This window comes from Pteropus alecto, unplaced genomic scaffold (assembly GCF_000325575.1).
Source record: "Pteropus alecto unplaced genomic scaffold, ASM32557v1 scaffold8, whole genome shotgun sequence".
Lineage (NCBI taxonomy): Eukaryota > Metazoa > Chordata > Mammalia > Chiroptera > Pteropodidae > Pteropus > Pteropus alecto.
The window spans coordinates 15,568,633-15,592,720 of record NW_006494609.1 but is presented as its reverse complement, the minus strand read 5'-3'; the positions used below and the strand labels follow the sequence as shown (position 1 = coordinate 15,592,720).

Sequence of the window (24,088 nt, the reverse complement as noted above, 5' to 3'; positions counted from 1 at the left end):
GTTTTCGGGTTATTTTCCTAATCAGAGCATCTTCCAGTTGCTTCACGGTGTACTTTTTAGAAAATAATTTCTCCAAATGGTGTCTTTTCTTAGCCAAGTTCCTCACAGTAAAAAAGCCCCTCTTTTACATTTCTCTCTCCATTTTTTGGAATACTTATTTTTTCTATAGATAGAGATTTGTATAGGAGATCTATAGATATATAAGACTATATAGATATATTTTTTATATCCTTCAAATTTGTATATGTCTTCTTTAGATTCTATGCCCAACTTCGGGCTGAGAATAGGAAGCTAGATTACCCAGAGCACTAAAGATTTATCACCTCCATCTCTCTTTATAGGACTTCTATTATTTCTAAGGAATATTTCATTTGCTTAGGTTATTTCATGGAAGGAAGGGAAATTAATGTTTTCTGAAGCCCTGCATGAATTTTCAAAAATTGGTAAGATGGTCCGTTTTTAATAACTCTCACTAATTACCCTTTTTAAGACTAGATGTTAGATTGAAGCCATTAGGTGAGCCCACCATTGAAAATTAATAAAACCAATTTATTATGAACAAAATGTGGTTTCTGTATGAAGATACCTCCAGGGAACAGCCATTTGTACAAGAAAGATTTTTCCCCAGTTCAGGTTTGGGATCTATAGTAAATCCATCCAACAAAGGAATGTTGGTTGCAAATGCAAAAATTATGTGAGCAGTTTTCCCCTTTGCTGAGAATGGTGGGCTGAATTAATGTAACGTTTGTTTTCTGTTCACTGGGTCATAATGGTAATGAGGGAGGGGAGGGCCGTGGGCGGGACGAGAGCTGTGGGCACCCGAAAGGCATTCATTTGCCAGGTCTTGCTTTTATTACCTATTCCCTACAATATCTGGGATCTAAAAAATGGAACGCCGGGCCCTAAGTTCCACAATATACTTAATTTGGATGATAGAATCATAATGTAGTGATGCTCTTGGGGTAATGCTTCCACGCAGCCTCAGTGTGTCCTTACAATGGACCCGGGGTGGGTTTAGTCTGGGTAATTTATAAGACCCTTTTCTACATTATGATTTTCTAACTCCCAGCTCTGTCTCCCTCCTCCCTTCTCTCCCCATCACTTCCCCTACTGTTCTCTGTCCCCCAATGTACGATGGCCATCTGAGGAAAGGGGAGGTGGAAATTTTCAGGTGGCATCCATAACATCGTCCTTTCATGCTACTCATTGAAGCAAAAGGAAAAAAAACTAGTAAAATTCATAAACCAAAAACTGGAAAATTTTCATTTTTAATGCAGACCTGGGTTAAAATCTCTCATCAGCCATTTGCATATATGGTTTTACAGAAATGTAATCATAACTTATACTCTATAACTTATTTTTTGTCATTTAAATATAATATGGTCAGTGCGTATCAAAGTTATTTTTAAAAATAGATGCTAAATATTCCACAGTCTGGATATACCATAATCAACTCATTTCTCCTTATTCATGGATGTTTAGTGTTAATTAAATTTGCTATTGTGGTATAGTAAAACCGAATGCCAGGTCCCCTATCTTCCTTAGCTATCGGTGCCTTCACAGCTATTCAGCCAGAAAGGGAAACAGAAGCTGGAGTTAGCAATTCCAAAGGCCCACTGATCATTTTGTGCATTTCTCCCTGACAAGTTCATAGATTTCCTTAGTTTCTGAATTTGCATTTGACATTAGACCTCAAGATGTTAAATCTGTCGAGAGTAGCTCTGCCAGCAGCAGGATGCCCCAGAAGCGAGACAGGTGAAGCAGTCTTGCTCCAAAACCAGTTAGAACAGAGGGGACATCACGTGACTCCAGATTAGACACCAGCTTTAACTAAGACGACCATGGTTTCTATTTTGAAATGGCAATGAGGAAAGCAAGTTAAAGCCCTGGAAATATACAGATTCTGAAGTTTCAATGCAATGGAAAAACGTTGGAGGTTTCATTCTCTGAAAGAAAATACGCTCGTCTTGTTTTATGAGCGTCTACATGACATTTCAATCCATACGACCGACCCTTCCATTTCCTGATTACTGATTCGCTGCCACACTGGGATAGGTCTACAGCCATAGTCACTCTTCTGAAATCTTTAATCTCTCCTACTCCAAGTGTGGACTTTGGAATACTCAGAAATTCATATTCTAGCTACAGTATTTACTGGTGATTGACAGAGAAATTCCTAGCCTCTGAGTCTTCACTTCCTCATTTATATAAAGTGGGGATAACTTGTTAGATCTGGCATAGGCTGCCATGAGGTTTAAATAAAATAATTCACAGCAAGCGTGTGATAAATAGTAAGTGTCCAACAAGAGTCGTTTTCATTCTGGGTCAGCAACCAAAGGGCAACACAGATCATTTCCCTCTGTAGTGTACTAAATAGTGGGTAACGTACTCTGTTGTTATGGCATACATTTCTTTTTTCCTTCATTTCCACAGATTGCCAACGGAAGTTAATTCTGTCTGGGTATTTGGGAGCTAAATATGCTAACATTGGCCTCACTTTTCAGGAAACCAAAGTCATGGAATGAAGAATTTAAGCATTGGTACCTCTTGGGATGGCTGCTGGAGGCTGATGTTTGTGGGTGACTTTTATACAGATGCCACAACAGTCTTGCTTATTCCCACTGTGACACATATTTTTAATAATTATTACCAATAAGGTAATGAAAAGAGTAACAGTTGTAACAAAGCTTCTTTAAAATTTGTTCTGCCTCCACTGTAATGGTCAGGGTCAAACGTGGTCTCGAGTTTTGAGAGAAACCTTGAAAAAAAAAAAAAAAAGGCAGCAAGAGAAGGAAAGATAAATACAGAGAATTCACATATAAGATGCTGGCAATGGAAGCAAATTCTTGGAATGGTTACGTTTGGGGGTTAGTGGTAGGTAGATTACTGACACTCTCATTCAGTTGAATGTCGAAGACTTTACTCCTCCAAAGAAAGATGGTTTACTGCACATCGAGTACATAAAGCCAGGTCACTACTGGGAACCTGAAAAACACAGCAGCTTACCTGAGAGTCAGCATCTCGGATGCTTTGTAATTCTTAGCTCGTTTCGTTGTAAGGTACCCTCTTTTCCAAAAATAAGCCCTACTGTATACTCCAAACTATATCCCTGCTTCCTGTTTTCTGTGGTTTCCAAGTCATTCAACAGGCTGGTCCTCTCTCCTGGACCTTCTTCAGATATTAATGTCCTTAAAAAGTAGTATTTAACCTATTTGCAATTGTGTGCTAGCATTAAAACAACCATGATGCATGACTATGAATAAAATCTGTCTGTATTTCAGATTATTGAGAAAAGTTGGAAAACATCCAACAATTGGGAAGAGCTAAATAATGATACACCCATATGATGGAATATTTGTAGAGCTTAAAAGATGGTTATAAACATGGGAAAATTTTCTCTAAAGGCACAATGAAAAATTGTATACATATGATTTACATAAACATTTCATTGAATAAAGCTGGAAATAGGCCAAAATGATAAAAGTACTGCATTTAGTATAGAACTTTTTCTTGTCTTTATGCTTTTCTATACCCTCTAAATTTTCAATGTGTATTAATTATTAAAGGGGAAAGTAAAAAAGTGGGGGAGAAAAATGTTTACTGATTGAAGAGCTCTAAGAGGAGTCCTAACAGTGGAATGAAGTAGGACCATCACCATCTTTATCATAAACAATCTATTAGTAATTAGAGTCCATTAGTCTATTAGGAATGTGACCCAAAGTCATTAACTTTTTTGGCAGCCATCTTTATAGTCCAGTAAATGCTTTTATTTTTTTTAAACCAAGAATTCTAGACCTTGTCTCTCCACCATGTATTTGTGTCATTGGTTTAGAAAGAAAGGTGAAATTTCATTTTCTTAGATTTTGCCCATTGTCCAAACTTGTCAGGATCTCTGTAGGTCCCAATTCTGTCTTTTCATACAAGAGCTACTTCTTTCAGTGGCAGCTCATTTGCAAATTTTCTTAACCTGCCACCAACATCCTCAACTAGAAAACTTATAAAAATGTCAAGTAGAGTAAGATGGGGCCAGAGCCTACTAATTCAGACTAACACATGTTCATCAACGAGCAGTCCTTGGAAATAGCTTTAGAGAGATTAGAAACCCACTTGACTAAATCCTAACCCAACCCTTACCTCTACCTCTTATCGATAAAGATTTTACGCAAATGCGTTAAGACGGCTTTTTGGAATCAATATGTAAGTATTCCTGGATAAATATGTCCCAAGATTTTTATGCAGACTGTGGATTTTCTCATTTTTGACCAAAGGCTGCCTGTTTTCTGTAATTCAGTGGAATAGCATAAAATTAGCAGTAATGATGAGAAAAGATTCAGTGTCTCTAAATTAATGTATTATCACTTTGACCAAACCAGAAAGTTTGCTGCATTTAAATTGTCCTAGAAAATGTTTTAAGATAAAAATGTCTTAGTTCTATATTAGGTCATATGGTATAAATCCCACTGTTATTTAGAAGAAATTATGAGTAATACATTAAAAGTTATATTAAATAATTCATATCTAGAAGCTAAAAGGATAAAGTTAGAGCACCTATTTGTAGGTCAAGTGGCAGAGTAAAAGCCCCCGATTCACTATTGATTAGCTGTGTGGCTTTGAACAAGACACTTAGTCCTCCCCAGTCAGTTTCTCTTTATGAAAATGGAGGTGAGTCTACGGCCATGTCACCCTGACCAAGCCCGATCCCGTCTATCTCGGAAGCTAAGCAGGGGCGGGCCTGGTTAGTACTTGGATGGGAGACCACCTAGGAAGACCAGGTGCTGGAGGCGTAAAAAATAAAAAAAAATAAGGAATTGTAAGCTGACAAGGTCCTTGCAATCTGTGAGGTCAACCAAGGGTTGCCTCACCAAAAAAAAAAAAAAGAAGAAGAAGAAAATGGAAGTGATACCTAGCCTTTAGGATTATAATAAACGAGGTGATGTATGTGAAGGAGCCCTGTTAACGTGTACTGAAGTGCTTACTATGTGCCAGACACTCCAAGTGCTTTGCATGGTTCACATCATCATGAGACTCTAGAAATGGTACCATTACTGTCCTCCAGACACTCCAAGTGCTTTGCATGGTTCACATCATTTAATCTTCATGAGACTCTAGAAACGGTACCATTACTGTCCCCATGTATTTGAAGTGTGGATATAAAGTAACTGAGTCCTGCACAGAGTGGTGGCCTTGACATCTGAAGCCCTTAACTCTAGAGCCTGTGCTCTTGTCTACTACATCTTCTATTGGGTGTGTCTCTGCCTTCCACCTTCTGGTGACAGGCCCTCAAATTCTTGTGACATCTTCCTATCTATGTCTAATCTTAGCAAAACTGATAATCAGGGTGCTCTTCTCTCTAGCCAGAGAGTCAGCATTTAACAAAAGCCAGGCCAACAATGGATTTCCCTCATGGCTTTCTATGTTGAGGGACCCACATTGTAGTTGATGCATTTTCTTTGTGGAGCCTTGGGAGTTGGGCCTGCTGCCTGGATCCCCAGAGCTACGTGGCATTATTGTCCCAATACACTCCCTTTTTTCCTAAGTTAGCCACAGACGGTTTCTTTTCTTCAGAACTAAAGAACTCTTACCAATAATATATCAAAGCCAGTATAGACTATAAGGCTATTATGTGTGAGAATGGCAGGACTAACAAGAGACCACAAGCTTCAGTTTCCTCATCAGTAAAATGGGGTGATAACAGGGCCCATTCCGCCCACGATCATGGTTAAATGAGATAATGCATGTAACGTACTCGTCACAGTATCTAGTGCATAGAAAATACTTAGTGTCAGCTTCTTTTGCTAGGGGCTCAGTTATTTTTCAGTAAAAAAGCACCTGAGCAATTCCCATTAGGTAAACCAAATCTCAAATGGAAAAAATTGTGGCCATAGGCTCCATTTTCTCACAAGTAGGAATAAGTTCTATTAATTATTATAAAGTTCCCACATGTGTTACATAACTGGACGCCATCCTGAGCTTACTAAGGAATCCTTTGTCCAGAGGCAGATGATATTATTCCTCCCACTAAAAATTGTTAAGATTGAATAATAACTGTTTAATAAAAGAACACCTCAGCACTCAATATAGTGAACTTGGTCCTGACACTCCTAAGACTTAAGAGTTAAGGGGGTGGATGATCCAAATGATGAACTGACAGGCAAAGGTTTTTGCAAGGACAGTTATAAAATAATATAAACACAGAACTCAAGATCTTTAACTGCTGAAGTGTTTTAGCTCAGAGAGCATTTTAGGTTGCGAGTGCTACCGTGTGGTACCCTCCCGCCATACCCATTGCTCCCCTCAGGACTGGGCTTCCACCTCCTTCTTTTTCTACTCTCCTCCTCTAACCCCGCTCCACAGTGATCTTTATCTGGCTTAGCTATAAAGTAGAAAGGAATGAGGAAGGTATTGTAACAGAATAACCAAGACAGATACCCAGATACGATACAGTTCCATTTAAAGTAGAAACCTTTGGAATCTGTGCTTATTTCTCCATTGACGGCCACCATGTAAACTGGAACAAAATCTCTCTTGTGGCATTGCCATCTGAACCAAAGGTGCCTTCTTTAAAATGGCGCTATAGGGCTCAGTTGGCAGGTGTTGCCATGAATTGGGGGGTGGGAGGAAACTGAGTCCTTGCAGCAGCCATGTGCAGGGGGCTGAGAGCAAAGGAGCCAGCCCTATGGTCAGATTGGTTAATCACAAGAAGTGAACAAATAAGTGAAAATATTGAGGGTTATATAGGAGCCCCATTTTTCACTATAGGATAAAGGAAGTAAAAATATGGAAAGGGGGGTCTAGAATAAACTTTGTGGACAAGAAATGGAATCAGAGATCAGAGTGAAGTCATGGCTTTTAATATACATATAGATGGGTGGACGAGGAAACAAGCACAGATGTACATATTTCCTAATTGTCCACTGAAAAGACCTGGTAGCACTGATAGCACAGTGGCAATGAGCACAACCTAGCACCCAGATCTTGGTTCTAAACACAGTTCTCCATTACAGCAAACCAGGACTGTCTGGCACAATGGCTGGTCCCAGGATTGGCAGGGAGAAAAACAAGACAGAACCTGGAATATCTTGTGGTTCCTGAAAGTGAGAATTACCATATGACTCACCAATCCCACTGGATATATATCCAAAAGAACTGAAAGCAGGATCTCAGATATTTGCACACCCATATTCATCACAGCACGATTCACAATAGCCAAGCAGTGGGAGCAACCCAAATGTCCACTAATAAATGAATGGATGGATAAGGATGTGGTACATCCATACGATATTATGCAGTCTTAAAATAAGGAAATTCTTTCATATGCTACAACATAGATGAACCTCCAGAACATCACGCTAAGTGAAATAAAGAGTCACAAAAAGACAAATACCGTATAATTCCACTCATGAACTATCTATCTAAAGCTGTCAAAACCATAGGAGCAGAAAGTAGAAAGGTGGTTACAAGGGCTGGGAGGTGGGGTGGGAGGGAAAATGTGTGTTTAGTAATAGAGAGTTTCAATTTTGCAAGATGAAAAATTCTAGAGATCTGTTGCACAACGTGAATACACGTAACACTACTGAACTGTAAATTTAAAAAGTTACGATGACAAATTTAATGTTATGTGTTTTTTACAATTAAAAACAAAATACCCAAGGACGTGTCAAAAGTATACAGAAGCCAGCTTGAAAGTGCTCCAACTAGCCAAACTCAGGACAACTGGAGCATCAAATCATTGTAGTAGGTAGATTATAAAACAGAATCCCTGTTCCACACTAATATAATCAATGTCAATATGGAGAAGGGACAGTATTTACACTAGAATGCCAATTAAATGTAGAAACAACAGTGTCATTAGAAAATCACCATCTGGCAATAACTGCTTCTGGTGAGAATTGCAAATGGATGCTAAAACTAGAAGATAAGAATTTATAAAGAATAAGATATTGAGTCTCAAAATAGCTCCCCACAAAATACTTATCCCTCATTAATTAATAAGTACAAAATACCTATTAACTTTACAGTGGAGAAACCTAGTACACATAACCAACTTAAAAATTATCAGTAATGTCAAAATTGCTTCCTGCTATAATACAAAGAACACAACATCACTTCTCTGGTATTTGTCAAAAATTCATAGCCTTAATTTAATCATGAAGAAACATCAGACAAACCCAAAGTAGGGGTCATAATACAAAGTAACCGGCCTGCACTCTTCGAAACTGTCATAAAAAACAAAACAAACAAAAACAAGGAAAAACTGAAGAAGTGCTCCAGATGAAGGAAGATTGAAGAGAACACATAGCTAAACATATACAGCGTCCTGGATTGGATCCTAGAACAAAAAGGATTATTATAAGGACATTTTTGGAGTAATTGGTAACATTTTAATGTCGTTTGTGGATTAAATGGTAGAGTTTCATCAATGTCGGTTTTCTGATTTTGATGAAAGTACTGTAGTTATGCAAGAGTCCTTGTTTTTAAAAAATACACATGCACGTGTTTCAGGTTAATGGGACATCATAACTGCAACTTAGTATCTAATAGTTAAAAAAATAATAGGCATATAGATAGAATGATAAGGCAAAAAACAGCAAATTGTTAAAACAGGGGAATCTAGGGGAAGGACATAGTATCTTTTAAACTATTCTTGTTAACTTTTCTGTTTAAAATTATTTCAGAATAAGTTAAAAAATAAGATGCATAGAAGTGATCTTTTACCTATTAGGAATTTATTACACTAGTTTTTATGTTACTAGAAAAATCTCTCCTTAATGGTTTCATTATCTCAGGTAAAACTATTCAAAAGGATAATGGAAATAAATGTGAAAACTGTTTTTAATGGGCAATAATGTGTATATAAAATTCTGCTTAAAAGTTAAAAAAGCACTATGTTCTAAATTTTAACCATACTTCTGCCTGCAAGTTTGTCTTCTTGAAAAAAATCACATATACAAGATACTGGAAAACCTTGAGAATCTGAACTCTCTCCATTTAGGGTAATTTATTATAACTGATAAAGGATGTATATAATCTCATTAGACTTATATTCTTTGATATTTAAATATGAAATTTAACCTGAACCATGACCTATGGGTGATATCGGAAATTAGAGTATCTTTATGATTTCTGGTATATATTAGTTTTATTTTAATTATAGTTTGTACTGAATAATTTTTTAATATTAAAAATCTCCTATGGTAGCAAATTTCTGTCTGTAGAAAAAGGGTTAATTTTGTTGTCATATCATTTAGAGTCCAGTGGTAATGTTAATGTTGGCCCAAGACCACAATGTTTTTCTAAAATAATTTATATTTCTCATAAGTTTGGTAAATGAATCTGAAGAGAAATGAGAGCTCTAAAAACATTTAAAAGAATGACAGCTACAGTACCCTTGAAATAAAAATAGCTTCCCACAGAGATCTGTTTGAAGGACTTCATTAGTTTTGAATGTACAATTTAGTAATAGCTTTTTAAAAAGTATAACAATCATTTCAGGGAAAAATACATATAATAAATTGTACACTGAACATGAAAATCAACAAAACCTCAGAAAATAATAGGAAGTCCTTGTGGATCCTTTGCATATTGGCTTGAGATTATCACTATCAAAATTCATGTAGGCTCCATTGAATCCATTAACAATTTCACAAAAGGAGCACATACATGTTTGGTTCTCTTCAACTACAGAAGAGATGTAAAACTCTCCAAACTTGTATTTTGTAGCTGAAATCTCATTTTGACTTCAAGAACTAAAATGAAATGAGCCTGAAAAGTGTGTGTGTGGTGGGGAGAAGAGGAATAGAAGAGATGCAAAGATATCTTTACTTCCAGCAAAGTCTTGGGTTTTAAAATTTATTTTAGTAATTTTTGGTATTTTTTCATAAACACAATTGAGGAGGTGAAAGTGAGAAAAAAGCAGGATCCTTGCCCAGGTAGGCAGATCTGAATATTCCGTCTCTCATTATCACTGTATCTTCAATTATACATTTGTTTTATAGTTATCAAATGGCTGAATAAAAAGGGGAGTTGGAGATGAAACGGAACAACCACCACCAAAACAAACATGTAAGTAATCGACCTCTCAGTCATTGAATTACTAACCACTATTTACATCCTTTGACTTAAGTGGTAATCAGTTTATTAATATTTCAAGGACAATAACCTTCTGATAAAACTCTAGAACCTTACAACCAAAGAAGAGTACAGGTGACATTTCCCTCTCCCACCCTCCCCCAACCACTACTGGCCATCATATAAAATTAAAACCAGTCTCTCTCAGCATGCTATTGTCCTAAGTAACCGTTTGTCAGGTGCCTTTCTTAGAGAAGATAAACTGAACATATTATTCCTAAGCAAAGTGAACGTGAACTAAGGAACTAAAGCAGCACAGCGATGGAGAAAAAAGTTGAAATTTACGGCTTACAATCTCAGAATGTTATGGCTGAAAGAGACCGTAGAATTCATCTAGTCAACATACTTATTTTAGTATTGAATGACTGGATTCTATAAAGATTCTAGATTTCTTCATTTAGTATTGAATGAATGTACTCTCTAAGGCTGGGTTCCAATTCCAACTCTGTCTCTGACCAGCCATTTGGCTCTCAAGCAAATCCCTTCCCTTCTACAGGCCCATTCACTCAAAACTAAACTAAGCGTGTTGTACTAGATGAATTCAATAGTCCCGATCAGCCATAACATTCTAAGATTTTAAGCTGTAAATTTCAACCACTTTTTTCTCCCTACATTTTTTTTTTTTGCAGAAATTCATAAGCTGATCTAAAATTCACAAGCTGATTTGAAATTCACATAGAAATGCAAGGAAATCAGAATAGCCAAAACAATCTCGAAAGAGAATAAAGTTGGAGGACTCACGTTTGTTGACTCCAAAACTTAATACAAAGCTACAGCAATCAAGACAATGTGGTACTAGCATAAAGTTAGATATACAGACCACTAATATAGAATTAGGGTCCAAGAACAAACTTATACATTTATGGGCAACTTATCTTCAACAAAAGTGGCAAGAAAATCTGATGAAGAAATAGTCTTTTAAACAAATGATGCTGTGACAACTGGATATCCACAAGCGAAAGAATAAAATGGGACCCCTACTTCATATCATATACAAAATTTAACTCAAAATGAATCGAAGACTTAGAGCTAAAACTAAAACTCTTAAGAAAAAACAGGAATAAATCTTTGTGACCTTGAATGAAGTAATGGTTTCTAAGACATGACACCAATAGGTTAAAAAAAAAAAAAAGATAAATTAGATAATCAAAATCAAAAACTTTTGTGCTTCAAAGGACACTATCAAGAATGTGGACACATAAAATGAAGAAAATATTTGCAAATCATATATCTGATAAAGATTTACTAACCAGACTATATAAAAAAAACCTCTTACAATTCAACAATGAAAGGATAAAGAACCCAGTTAAAAAATAGGCAAAGGATCTGAACAGACATTTCTCCAAAAAAGATATACAAATGTCCAATAAGTACAGAAAAGATACTCATTAGGGAAATACATCATTAGGGAAATACAAATCAAAACCATAATGAGATACCTCTTCACGCACAAGAGGATTGAGACAATAAAAAAGATGGTGAGTAACGAGTATTGCTGAGAGTGTGGGAAACCTGGACCCCTCAGACAATTCCGGTGGGAATGTAAAATGGTGTAGCCACTTTGAAAAACAGTCCGGCAGTTTCACAGTTACCATGTGATCCAGCACTTCTACTCTTAGATATATACCCAAGAAAATTTAAAACATATGTCCATATAAGAAATTCGTACATAAAAGTTCACAGCAGCATTGTTCATAATATCCAAAAAAATGGAATCAACCCAAATGTCCATCGACTGATGAACAGATAAGCAAAATGTGGTCTAGCCACACAATGGAATATTATTCAGCCATAGAAAGGATATCAATACATGTTATCACATTGATGAATCTTGAAACTACTATACTAAGTAAAAGAAGTCAGATACAAAAGGCTACATATTATATGATTCCATTTTTCTGAAATATCCAGAACAGGCAAATTCATAGAGACAGAGACTAGATTAATGGTTGCCTGGGGCCAGGGAAAAGGGAGAATGGGAAGTGACTGCTAACAGGAATAAAGTTTCTTTTTGGGGTGATGAAAATGTCCTGGAATTAAATAGTGATAATGGTTGTACAACTCTGTAAATATACTAAAAACCAATGAATTGTACACTTTAAAAGAGTGAATTTTACGATACGTGAATCTCTCTTAATTTTTTTTTTAGAAAATTGATTTCCTCACTTCCATTTCAGACCACCTACTGGTTCATAAAAATATAGAAAAGTTTGCAACGATATTTGACAGTTCTAATCCCACTACAACAAATGCTACAAAAAAAATTTTCTTTTTAACCTAATTATTTATAGAGATCAGCTGATAGTCCACTTGTATTTGCTTCTAAACAGTAAAGATCTGAAAGTTCCTCCAAGTTCATGATTTATCTCATAGTTTTTCTTAAATTTTATATTTTTCTTAAGCAACTGAGGCTAAAGAAATGTCTCCATTTTTGAAATTTTAGTAATATTGTCATCTAGAAACAGGTAAAAGCATTGACATTAGTTAGCACAGCCACCTTCAAGCAGTACTTTAAAATTTAATTCCTATTCATAGTACAATAAAAAAGCTAGGCAAAAAACCATTTTTCAATATCGGTATAACCAAATCTTTAAGCCATGAAACAAATGCAAACTTTCTTTCCCCTGGAAAATAAAAAGAATTTTAGGCTTACTCTATTCAGTACTAAGAATTTAAGTGAATTTTTTTCAAAGCTCTGCAAAGAAAACATACTCTTTATTTCGATCTTCTGTAAAACTGTTTTGTATATTATGTTTTATATAACATTGTACCTGGTTTTCAGTATCAGAAGGCTGTAAACTTTGCAGTAGCACAATAATCCACATGAAATGCTTTGTAAGCATTAAAAATAGAAATATTAATTCTAGTTTGATATCACCAGATTATACTATACCTAGTTCTACATACGTTAAATAAGAAGACTGATCCTTCTAAAAATGCTAAGTGTAAAGAGGAGGGCTTAAATACTTCAGAAATAAACATCAAGGTTTGTCATGATTAAGCTACATTCTAAAAAAGCATCGACAGATTATAATAGGGCAATGTGATTTTCATTTTGAAATTCAATGAAACTTGCATATATTCAGTTTTTACTCTTAAACACAAGTGGTTTATACTATACCAGGGCTGCCAGCCCCCAAAAGATGTGAATACAGAAAGGATGATTGTATCCAACTTCGGTATTATTTTTGTAGTAATGTATATAAAATCCAACTACGGCTTGGGCAACCTTCTGGGCAACCTTCAGAGAAAGCAAGCCTAAGAGATAAAAAGTTACATCTTTTAATTAAATTATACTGTTACCTTATAAAATTGTGAGATTCTACATTTACTTCCTTGAAAAGAGAGCACTATATACTTTCCAATACAGTAACTGAGCTGATAGTTAAGATGTGTCTAAATGTATGCAGAACCCTTAAGACTATAACACATTGAGTTCTTTTGAATTGTGTGTATTCAAAGGATGGTATTATAATTCAGATTGAGAAACAATAAAAACTTGATAAAACGAGAAATGGCAGAAATAAAAACTGATTTCAAACCAAATGTGTACAACCTCACACGAAAGTGCATCACTGGGCAATACAGGCATTGAGTAGCTACGCTCCATGTGAAGACAATTGCATATTAGAATTCAGAAGAAGAGTTATAATACGTACTCTCTGATTTTTGTTTTGTAACTAGGTATGCCTCAAAAACTTTTATCAGTTTTTGTTCCCAATAGTACATCTTTTCTAAATAATTTTCACTTTGCATTCCAGAAAATGTAAGAAACAGTTTGCAAGAACTCATGCAAATATATTTCTCTAAGGCCAGGAACTGGTTTGCTAAGTTGCACTGTTTTATTCAAGTAAGAAGCCCTCTAGAATAAGGGGTCTGTACAGGAAAACCAATCCCCTTCAACTCTCAGGCCTGCACATGTGTTAGGATCCCTATCACGCAAAGCCAAAAGGTAGGATGCTCATTTGAACATTAGCAAAATGCTTTCTATTTACAGTATTAAAAATCTACTGCATGTTAAGTTTTCCTGTCAGATTCTTTTTGTATATTACAAAAGAAAAAAAAAAACACAAAATCTTAGAATAAGATAAGAATCCTTTTTTTCTTAGAAAGGTCGAACAGATACTTCTTGACATGTCCTTTACACAATGGCATACTGTTCATATAAAAGGTCTCTTATCCTATAAAAATCTTGACAAAGGCAGCCTTCTAATCCAATGCGTCCAGTTTCCGTCTAGAAACCAAGTAAAAACAAAAAAGTTCTTTAGCACATTTTCTATTCATTAATAGGCAGGCATAATAACCAAAATATATTAACTAGATTACTTTATGATTGGTCAGGAAACGGGTTGCTTTGATTCACAGAATGTGGATATAATACTCGAGTCATGAATTTTACATAGATGTCATAAATGTCATAGAATTCAAATAAAAATTTACAATAAAATTATGTCTTTGAGAGTCACTTTTGCAAGTCTTCAAGGTCATCATTAGGAATACAAATTTCTGATTTCTAGTTTTGTGAAATTACCAATCAAGAATTACAGAATTCGAAATGACAAAACATCGGAAGCATCTGCTCAATTCGGCCTTTACTAAACACACACTTACTCTACGGACCGCTACTTGATTGTTGCAGACAAGTACACCTCCTACAAATTCAGCTTGAATCCCCTCCCGCAAAAGAACTTGTTTGAAGTCTGATAGTCTTGGTTCGTTCATAAAAACTGACTGATGTCCAGGAACCTTAGATAAAGTTACAGGGAAAAGAATAACTTAAAATGGAATACCAGACACACAGTTGTACTGAATAAAGTGAAATCACACATGATCTTTAAGACATTTATTCCCTGAAGTCCTTTGACAGATCATTTCAAGACTGTAAATCACATTCCACGTTGTTATTCTGAATCTTACCTCATTATTTAACATTACAAAGCCCTTCACATTTTGGGACTGTTTCACAATCAGTTTTATTAGTCATGCCTCATAACAGCGGAGAGACATTTAGTAATGTTATGCTCTTCACTTACCCGCTTGCCTAAGGGGGTCAACCAGAGTGCCAGCAGGCAGAGCGGAACCAAAAATTCTTTGCTTAGTCCTTTGCTTAGGTCAGGGGATAATTTTCTCCTGATCCCACTTCCATTTTCCCTCCTCCCTCAGAGAGAATGCAGTAGATGCTATGGGTTTTAGTATCAGAAAGGCAAGTGGTTCAACTTAATGCTTCTACTTTGAATATGCTTTGAAGAGTGCAAATTTAGCACGAAGAAAATAATTCTAACTCCTCTCAACTCCAAGAGTAGCATTAGAAATAAATCCAATAACAGAGGCTGTCTCTCCATTCTTTATTGCATAGAAGGGCTAAAGATATCACTTGACACACATGAAGGGCTCTTATAGATTTAATACTGTTGTAAGTTAATTACCTGAAACCTTTGCCAATTAGGTAGATATCTCTTGAGAACATGTCAATACTAGAGTAGAATTATATCTATACTTAATAAAAGATTTCTGAGTATATCAAAACCAAAAGTGATTTGAACTGAATTGAGAACACACAAAAATGGAATACAGGGGTATGACATTAGAAAACTAATAATCTCTCGATTAGAAGCAGGCAGGCAATCCTCACAATCATCAAAATTTAATCTTTAAAAACCCACACTGAGAAAACACATCATGAAACAATTACGTATCGTATAAGATTTGCTAAAGGATTGAGTTATTACTCCCTAGCCACACAGGATACACACGCACACACAGAAACATAACCTCGAGTAATTTTAAAAAACTCCAAAATCAGTCTATATATGACACACAGTTTAAATGATTTAAAACATAAAAAGGAAAATTTGAAGGATGACAAATTAAGGAGAAGATGGAAGCGGCACACACTTCCTTACCTCGTTAGGTGGCAAGGGTTCCAGAGTGGGAATGATCTCACTTTCTTCCCCTGTTTCTTTCTCATCATCTCCAAACAGACTTTTCATGGCCTTTTGTTGTGCTATAACGCTAGAATCCGAAGGGGCGTCCACTTGCATTTCTGAATCTTCTCCATCATCCTTAAGTTCTCCTTCTTCTAAAATAACTCCTGTGTCCACTTTGGAAACTCTCATGTCTAAGACACCATCTATCCAAGCTAATTCAGCATCTTTTGCCTTACAAAACTGAAGGGAGCTAACAAGGGAGTCTTTTAATCTCACCTAGATACGGAAAGGGGAGGAAAAGAAATAAACCCCACAGGGTATAAGTGAACAAATATAAGCTGTCTGTTGTTATAATTTTTCTAACTCTAGTGATGTATGTTGAAATTTGAAAATCTTTCACTCATCTCATCTTGACCATGGCTAGTGACAACCTAATGACCTGTAGGGTTACTGGAACCCTGTCCACTTTCCAATGTGAAGGTCCTTAAAACTGACTGCACACTGGGGTCACGTGGCAATTAAAAAAAAAAAGTTTCAATGCCAGGGGCCCTGCTTCCAGTGATTCTAATATAACAAGTGAGACTAAGACTCCGACTCCCCGCAAAGTTCCCCTGCTGATTCTTGTGTGCGGCCAAGGTTGAAAGCCACTGCTAAGTCTCGTTCTCTAAAACTTGATGCTACTTCAGGAGCACTGAGTTGTTTATAGTTTTCTCAATACACCATGCAGTTTCACACCTCCATATTCTAAGAATGGTAGCTCCTCCTGCTCTGCTCGGAGTGATTTCTCTGCCTGGTGAATTCTAATCCACTTTTTTCCAAACAAATATAGACAACACTTCTGCCTTAACTGACACCATGTCCCACTACCAAATAAGAGTTAATCTCTCCTCTATTCCTATTTTCTGTGCCTATTTTTTTTTTCAATCAGGAGTAGAACCCTGACATCTGTGAATTCTCTTAAAACTTCTGAATTTGTGAACCCTCACCATTCCTCCCACCTGCATACTTTTGCAAATGCTGTCCTTTTTTCTCTTTCTCCCTCTCTTTCCTATTCTACATACGACCCTGACAACCCAACGAACAACCTTTCAGCTTAAGCTTAGTTGTCACTTCCTCCAGGAAATCTTTTGAAACCTCTACATTTGGGTTGGGGTCTCATGGCATCCTGTGCTTTATCAGAGGTGTAACAGTGTGATAAGTACTATTTCCTCGTTACAAGCCCCACAGACTGTAAGCTCTGCTAAGGCGGGGTACTAGGTCTGTCTCACGCACCACTGCTTTCCTCATGTATCTGTCCTAATCTGCAACAGAACGTACTTACTTCTTTGTGACTCAAATGCCAGCGTATTTACCTGGTAGATGTGAGTTTCACTAGTGGCGTCAACTGTTTCATGTAGCTTTGGCATGTACACTTTAATATCTTTTCCACCGAATGCACGGCAGCACTCTGCAAGATCCTGACTGGCCTCTGGTGGTCCATGGACAATGATCAACTGCCGTGGTTTCATCTGATTGATGATCTTTTTAATGGAATCTCCATCAGAGCGTCCTTCATAGTCTATGTAGGTAACCCTGGCTCTGTAATTAGACATGATTATTCAAGCTTACTTTTCTGAACCTAAAAAAATTACGGGAAATATTTTATTATTTCATCAAAATTAAAGATTTTTTAAATGAAGTAGGCCATGGACAACTCTTATAAACAAATAACACAATGGAAGACAATATTATTTGCATTGTCTAAAACTAACCAGATAATACCAGAATATATAATGAACTCCTGAAAATCAGTAACAAAAAGGACATATGCATAAAGGACATAAACATGGACTTTACAGAAGAAAAAACAAAGAAGGTAACAAGCATTTGAAGAGATAATCAAACTCAATAATCACAGTAAAACAAATTTAAACAGTACTGATATTTTATACTAATTAGACTATAAAACTTGGGAGAGTTAGACAATGCTAAATGTTAGTGAGGAAACAGGGGTGAAGGAAGCCTCTTGCTCTGCTAGTGAAAATATAAACCGGTACAGCCATTGTGGAGGAAAGTTTGTGATAATATGCACTATTTAGGCCTTAGTTATACCTAAGAATATATACTAAATGATATCAATGGACAATAAACCAGTTTACTCCCTAATGAGTTTTTTAAAATTCCAAAATGATGATTTACTGGTGTTATTAACTGTACCACACAGAAAAGGAAAAAAGAGTTTTTAACTACTGCAGATCAAAATAGTATTTTTAAGAAATGAGGGCACTAAAGACGTTTAAGGAGTATATTTTATGAAACGAGCACTTAGGAAAATTAAACTTGGGAACTGTATAACATCACTTGCTAGTACATATACTAAAAAGGCCAAAAAGCATGTTTCTTCACATAAAGGTATGATTTAATGTTTAACCCTCTCCTCACCACCAATTCGATTACTTTAGCATTCAAATACAATTAATGAAGAGAAAATACCACCATACTTCACAAGTCTTTACATGGAAAAAGGAAATTAAATTTTAAGAATACAAACCTACTAGAGGATATTCAGAAATTTCACTTTTGAAACAGCTTAAATTATGTAATTCAAGTGCTTGAAATTTTATCTATTTTCAAAATTCAATGAAAGCACTTACTTTATTTCAATAGACTCTGTCATAGAAATACACTTAGTGGGAACATCAGATAAATCCTGATCCATGGGTTCATCTCCATTTGTCAAGCCAGATTCTAATTTGCTTTTTTCTTCTTCAGTAGCTTGAAGTTCCGGCACTAAGAAATCCTCTGGTCTAAATAATAAGTCTCTAATTAGAGGTAGTAACAATCAAGTTAATCTTATATATAATTAACCAGTAGATGGCGTAATTTCTAGACCCCTCTTATAGCTGAAGATTTAAATATACATTTGATCCAAAGCCAGTGCAGCTTCCTGATATCCATTATCAGCTGACTGCATATATATTATGTTCTTCAAGACCATTAAGCAGTAATCTTTAAGACAAGAAGACTGAGATACAAAATCATTAGCTCCCTCAAAAGCCTTCATCTTTATTTCAACGAACTACTAACACATCTATCTTCCCGTTTTTACTTCCAACATCAGAGAGAATTGCATGTTAAAATTTAAAAAAAAAATCTTTTAAAATGTTTTCTCTACCCTACTATAATTATCTAGGCCACCCCAAATCCAGTCACACTCTGCTCTAGAATCCCAGCCTCTGTTACCCAACGCCTAGCCTGCTGCAGCGGCTTCTTAGCCCCTGGAGTCCACTATCTCTACACTGCAAACCACATAATAACAACAGCAGTAGCAACCACTTACAGCGCATTTATATGAGTCGGGTTCTATGCTAAGTGCCCTAGAAACACAACTTCATTTCATTCTTACCCCCATTTTTCAGATAAGGAAATTGAAGCTAAAGAACACTGTCCATATGCTAAACAGACTGCCCACTGTGGAATGGTAAGTAAACTCACCAATGCTGGTTAGAGTGCTATTTTTCCTCTCTACTATTTTAGAGAGCCGAGTAGATAGTGGAATTTTCCTAATTAAATCCAGGCATGACCTAAGTCCACTATATGTTCAAGATAGCATTGTGAAAGTACAAAGAAAGTACAAGGGGGGGCCTAACTGTATTGCAGTAGCAAGGAAGAAACAGGAAAGGTTTCCAGGAGTTTGTGAGGCCAGATTCAGCAGCCTGGACACCTGGGGTGGGGAGGTGAAACAAGGCGGAAGGAAAAACATATGCAAAAGCATTAACATAAAAAAGCTGAGCAGGAGGAAACTGAGAAGGCTGAGGACCACCAGAGTGGAGGAAGCACACTGACATAACAGAAGTACATAGAAACATAACAGAAAAGTAAGGAGAAACCAGATCGCAAAAGACATCATGCACTGTGCCAAGGCATTTGACATTTGCCTGAAAGTGACGGGAATCTTCAAGGGTCTTTATACAGGATAGCAGTGTTTTCAAATGTGAGATTAGAACATGTGATTTCGGGTTTTTTCTAATAGTGGATATTGATTTTATAGATTTTCCATGGTTCCACTCATGCTATCTTATATTCCTCTCATAACTAAAACATGTATACAGCACTATTTGAGATATAACCCATTTCCCAAACTTAACAGAATCCCATCCACCAAAGGTCCTTCCTATCCTATGTCTTTCTTCAATGCATGTCCCTTCTCTCTTTTTTTTAAAGTCTTGATCATCTTTTTAAACTTGTCACAAACCTAAAAAAATAAAACTACAGTGTTCTTTTAATACTAATTCTCTTTATGTTCCTCAATCGATTTTTAAGCTTCAAACTACAAGTCTTCTATATCTTTCAAGCCGAGGTACTCAGAAACTAACAAGTGCACTACAACCAGAAAGACCAAATTCACTGAGCTCAAACACAGTTAATACCTCTAATGCATAAGAAAGAAAAGCTTGTTTTGCTTACATACTTGATAATTTCTCCATATTCATCCCATTTAATTCTTTCTTCTGGGGCAGGAAACATAGGATAAGACTTTTTAGCCTGTTTGAAGAAACTTCCTTTACGACTACCTTCACCTTTCATCATCAGGTCATGCTTAGTCTTATGGGCCGAGGGCTGATCAATATCTTCCTCAACATCACTCTCGTCGCTGGAATCTATATCAGCCCTAGGATGATTTTGGAATAGATGAAGGTCATAAAGCACCCAAAAGATTTTGAATTAATATTTATAAAATTGTTTTTAATACTGAATACTAACTGAATAATGAAATTATCAATATTATTAGGTTGATATTTTGTAAAACACAGCATTAACTGCCAGTTAATAAATACATATTAATATCAGCACTGAAAGAATTTGATATTCTAGCATCATTTCAAAGATGTAACGAAAGTAATGAAGTTAAAAGTTAAGTATTTTCAATTAAACTTTTTTATGTTAGAAATAAGTTTTTCTCGAATTACATATATAAATTTATAATTTGTAGGAAAATAACTCACTCTTTTGACTGCTCAAGCTTTTTAGCAGCTTCTTTCTTTAGTTTCTCTTTTTCCAAGTATTCTTCAAGTTCTTTCCCTTCAAGCTTTACACGTTTCCTCAACTAAAGAAAAATAGCGGACAAAAGGAAATATCGATATTAGGGAGTTAAGGCAGTGGGGTGTGAGATACATCCCATCTCTAAATTGAGTCATCATTTGCAAACTAAATTTTCCTCTGGAAATTATTCAAGTTTCTGTTACGTGCACTTACCGATCCTATTTAGATTAATACTAAAATTGAGCTGTCATGTTTCTAGGATAGGTTTAAGGTAAATCAAACTGGTTTAAAAAATCACCAATCAGAAAAAGAAAATACGGAAAAGTATTTTTATAATTTGGTATAGGTGAGGCCTATACATGACATTAAAACCCAAAAGCCATAAAAAAAAAAGATGAATAAATATGGCAATATGAAAAAATAAAATCGCTTTGACATTTTAAATCTCAAAAGGTTAAAAGAAATTTTAAGTTATTTGTAGCACTGTATGACTATCCAAAGCTACTTTTTCCTAAGACCTCTTCTAAATCAGTTAAGAAAAAGATGACCCACACATCAAACAAGGACAAAGTATATATAATAAAAGCACTTTACAAAATAATAACTAATAACCCTAAGACAGGTCTAATTTCGCTAATGACTTTTGAAAAATGCAAATTTTTAAAAACGTAATGCCATTTTTCAATCTATGAGACTGGCAACCCTAACTACTATATGGGAAAGGGTGCCTTCATCCACTGTCTATTAGTACAACTATGTCAGAAGGTGATTTGCCAACATCTAAAAATAAAAACGTGCTTGTCATTTAACATAGCATTTCTACTTGTAGGACTTTATCGTATTGAAAGAATCACACAATGTGAAAGAAATAATAAATACATTGAAGCAATGTCTCTAATAGCAAAAAACTGGACACATTTTAAAATCCATCGACACAAACTGATTACATCAGTAGTTCTCAAACTTTTTGATTCAGGATTGCCTTAGAGTCTTAAAAATTACTGAGAACCCCCAAAAGCTTTTAATATTTTAAATTAAAATATAATTGACATAAAACATTAGTTTTAGGTATACAGGGCTTCATTTTTTGTATATTTATCAATATTTACCACATTAGAAAATTTAAAATTTTTAAATCATAATCTGTTCATTAAAAAATAATAAAACCACTACATGTTAACATTAACATATGTTTACAAAAGATAATTATATTTTCCAAAGTAAAAAACAATTAATGGGAAATAATAGCATTATTTTGCATTTTTGCAAATCTCTTTAAACATCTGGCTTAATAGCAAGCAGCTGGATTCTCACATCTGCTTCTGCATTTGATCTCTTGCAATATGTTGGTTTTGTTACAGTAGGTGAAAAAAATCTAGCCTCATACAGCTGCATAGTTGAAAAGGAAAAATATTTAAATATGAATATTCTTATGAAGAGTAATTCTTATGAATATTCTTCTTGATATTATATTAAAACTCAAAAAGTGGTAGTTTCTTAAAGATTATTTGTAATGCAGGATCTGAAGCCATACCAATGACTTTCGGTACTCTGTTATATGAAATGTATTGATTTATCTCATATTTTGAATGGATCTTTCATTCACGCATTATTTTGTAACATCATGCATCAGTTATTTATAAAATATTGGTTTACCAGGTTACATAGATCTTACACATGCTGACAACATTTGAAAAATCACATTTGCAAATATCACCACCAATCTCATCAGAAAAGTCTTTTACGGTTAAGTTATCAATCTCATAGTGATGGGTATACATTTTCTAAAATTCTAATTTTCATGTGAAAGTTTGAACTTTATCGAGTTTAAGCAATAAATGCTATTGTTTTCCTTAAAGTGACCAGCTCAATTTATTCCATTTTGAGAAAATATCTAAGTCTGAATAATCATGTCATTATTTCAAGTGAAAACGGTGTTCCAAGAAAAAATGGTTAGTTCAACTCACAACTCAAACAATTGTACAAGTGATTTTCTTTGAGACAACCACTGTACTTTATATGCAACACAAGTGCTTTACACATACTTCCTATCTTGTCACCCAGATTAGTTAAAAATCTTTTACTAAAAGAATTTAGTAAATAACTTCTACTGCTTCATCAAGGATGTTTGTAAGTGAAACTGACTTTTTTTCAAACAAGCATGTAGCAATGAAAAATGCAGTGATTACTAGCACAGTTTTGTGCCACTGCCTCGATATACACGAAGGCGCCAGCACGCTACCTGCCACTGCTTTCACTTGTCAGCACAAATGCAGGGACAGTGAGAAACAAATAAACCCTCAGTATTATCATGAAAAACAGTTTCCACCTTGCAGACTCCCTGAAGGGTCTCAGGCTCCCAAGGGGTCCTCACACCATACTTTTGAGAACCACTGGATTAAATAATCACAGTACATATGTACTATGTATTATTATAAAATTACTAAAAAGAATTCATTTGTTGTTTGTACAAATTAATATACAAATTAATATAAGGTAAATCTGTATCTACTTATACTGTTCAAGAAAGACTCAGATAAAAAAAGCTAGTTTCAGAATATGTGGATAATTTGGTCCAATTTCTTTATAAAAAAAAAACAGCATATAGTATGTGAATAGGGAAAAAATTGAGAACGTATATCCTTCAAAAATGTCAACAGTCATGACAACTAAATGCAGTGTGTAATCCTGGATGGGATCCCAAATGAAAAAGGAAAGGGTAACTATAAAGGACATTGTTGGGGCAATTAGCAAAAGATGAATGGGGTTAGTAGATGAAATGGTAGTATGTTATCAATGCTTATTTCTTTGACTCAATGGATGTACTATGGTTTTGCAGGAGAGTGTCCTTGTTTTTAGGTAATGGACACTGCTACGTTGAGAGATAATGGAACATCTACAGTTTCAAATAATTCAGAAAAAAAACCTAATATTGTATATGTATATATAGCAGAAGTGATAAGACAAATCCAGTGAAATGCTGACAACTGGGGAATCTGGATATACTATTT

General features: G+C 35.4%; 1 protein-coding gene and 1 pseudogene across 2 annotated transcripts in view; one reads left to right on the top strand and one right to left on the bottom strand.

The window, feature by feature from the left end:
- The first annotated feature begins 4,666 nt into the window (after positions 1 to 4,666).
- LOC112473799 lies at positions 4,667 to 4,784 on the top strand (annotated as a pseudogene).
- Positions 4,785 to 12,626: 7,842 nt separating this feature from the next.
- The window catches only part of CPSF2 (cleavage and polyadenylation specific factor 2), a 30,808-nt gene continuing 19,346 nt past the window's right edge, over positions 12,627 to 24,088 (bottom strand). For both annotated transcript variants that reach the window (XM_006925536.3, XM_015599703.2), the window contains exons 10-16: positions 21,041 to 21,141; positions 20,506 to 20,706; positions 18,689 to 18,841; positions 17,408 to 17,633; positions 16,032 to 16,331; positions 14,740 to 14,874; positions 12,627 to 14,362 (exon numbers count right to left, since the gene is read on the bottom strand). In XM_006925536.3, coding sequence (XP_006925598.1) covers positions 14,270 to 14,362; positions 14,740 to 14,874; positions 16,032 to 16,331; positions 17,408 to 17,633; positions 18,689 to 18,841; positions 20,506 to 20,706; positions 21,041 to 21,141 — 1,209 coding nt within the window. In that variant the 3' untranslated portion in view covers positions 12,627 to 14,269. The remainder of the gene's footprint in view (positions 14,363 to 14,739; positions 14,875 to 16,031; positions 16,332 to 17,407; positions 17,634 to 18,688; positions 18,842 to 20,505; positions 20,707 to 21,040; positions 21,142 to 24,088) is intronic.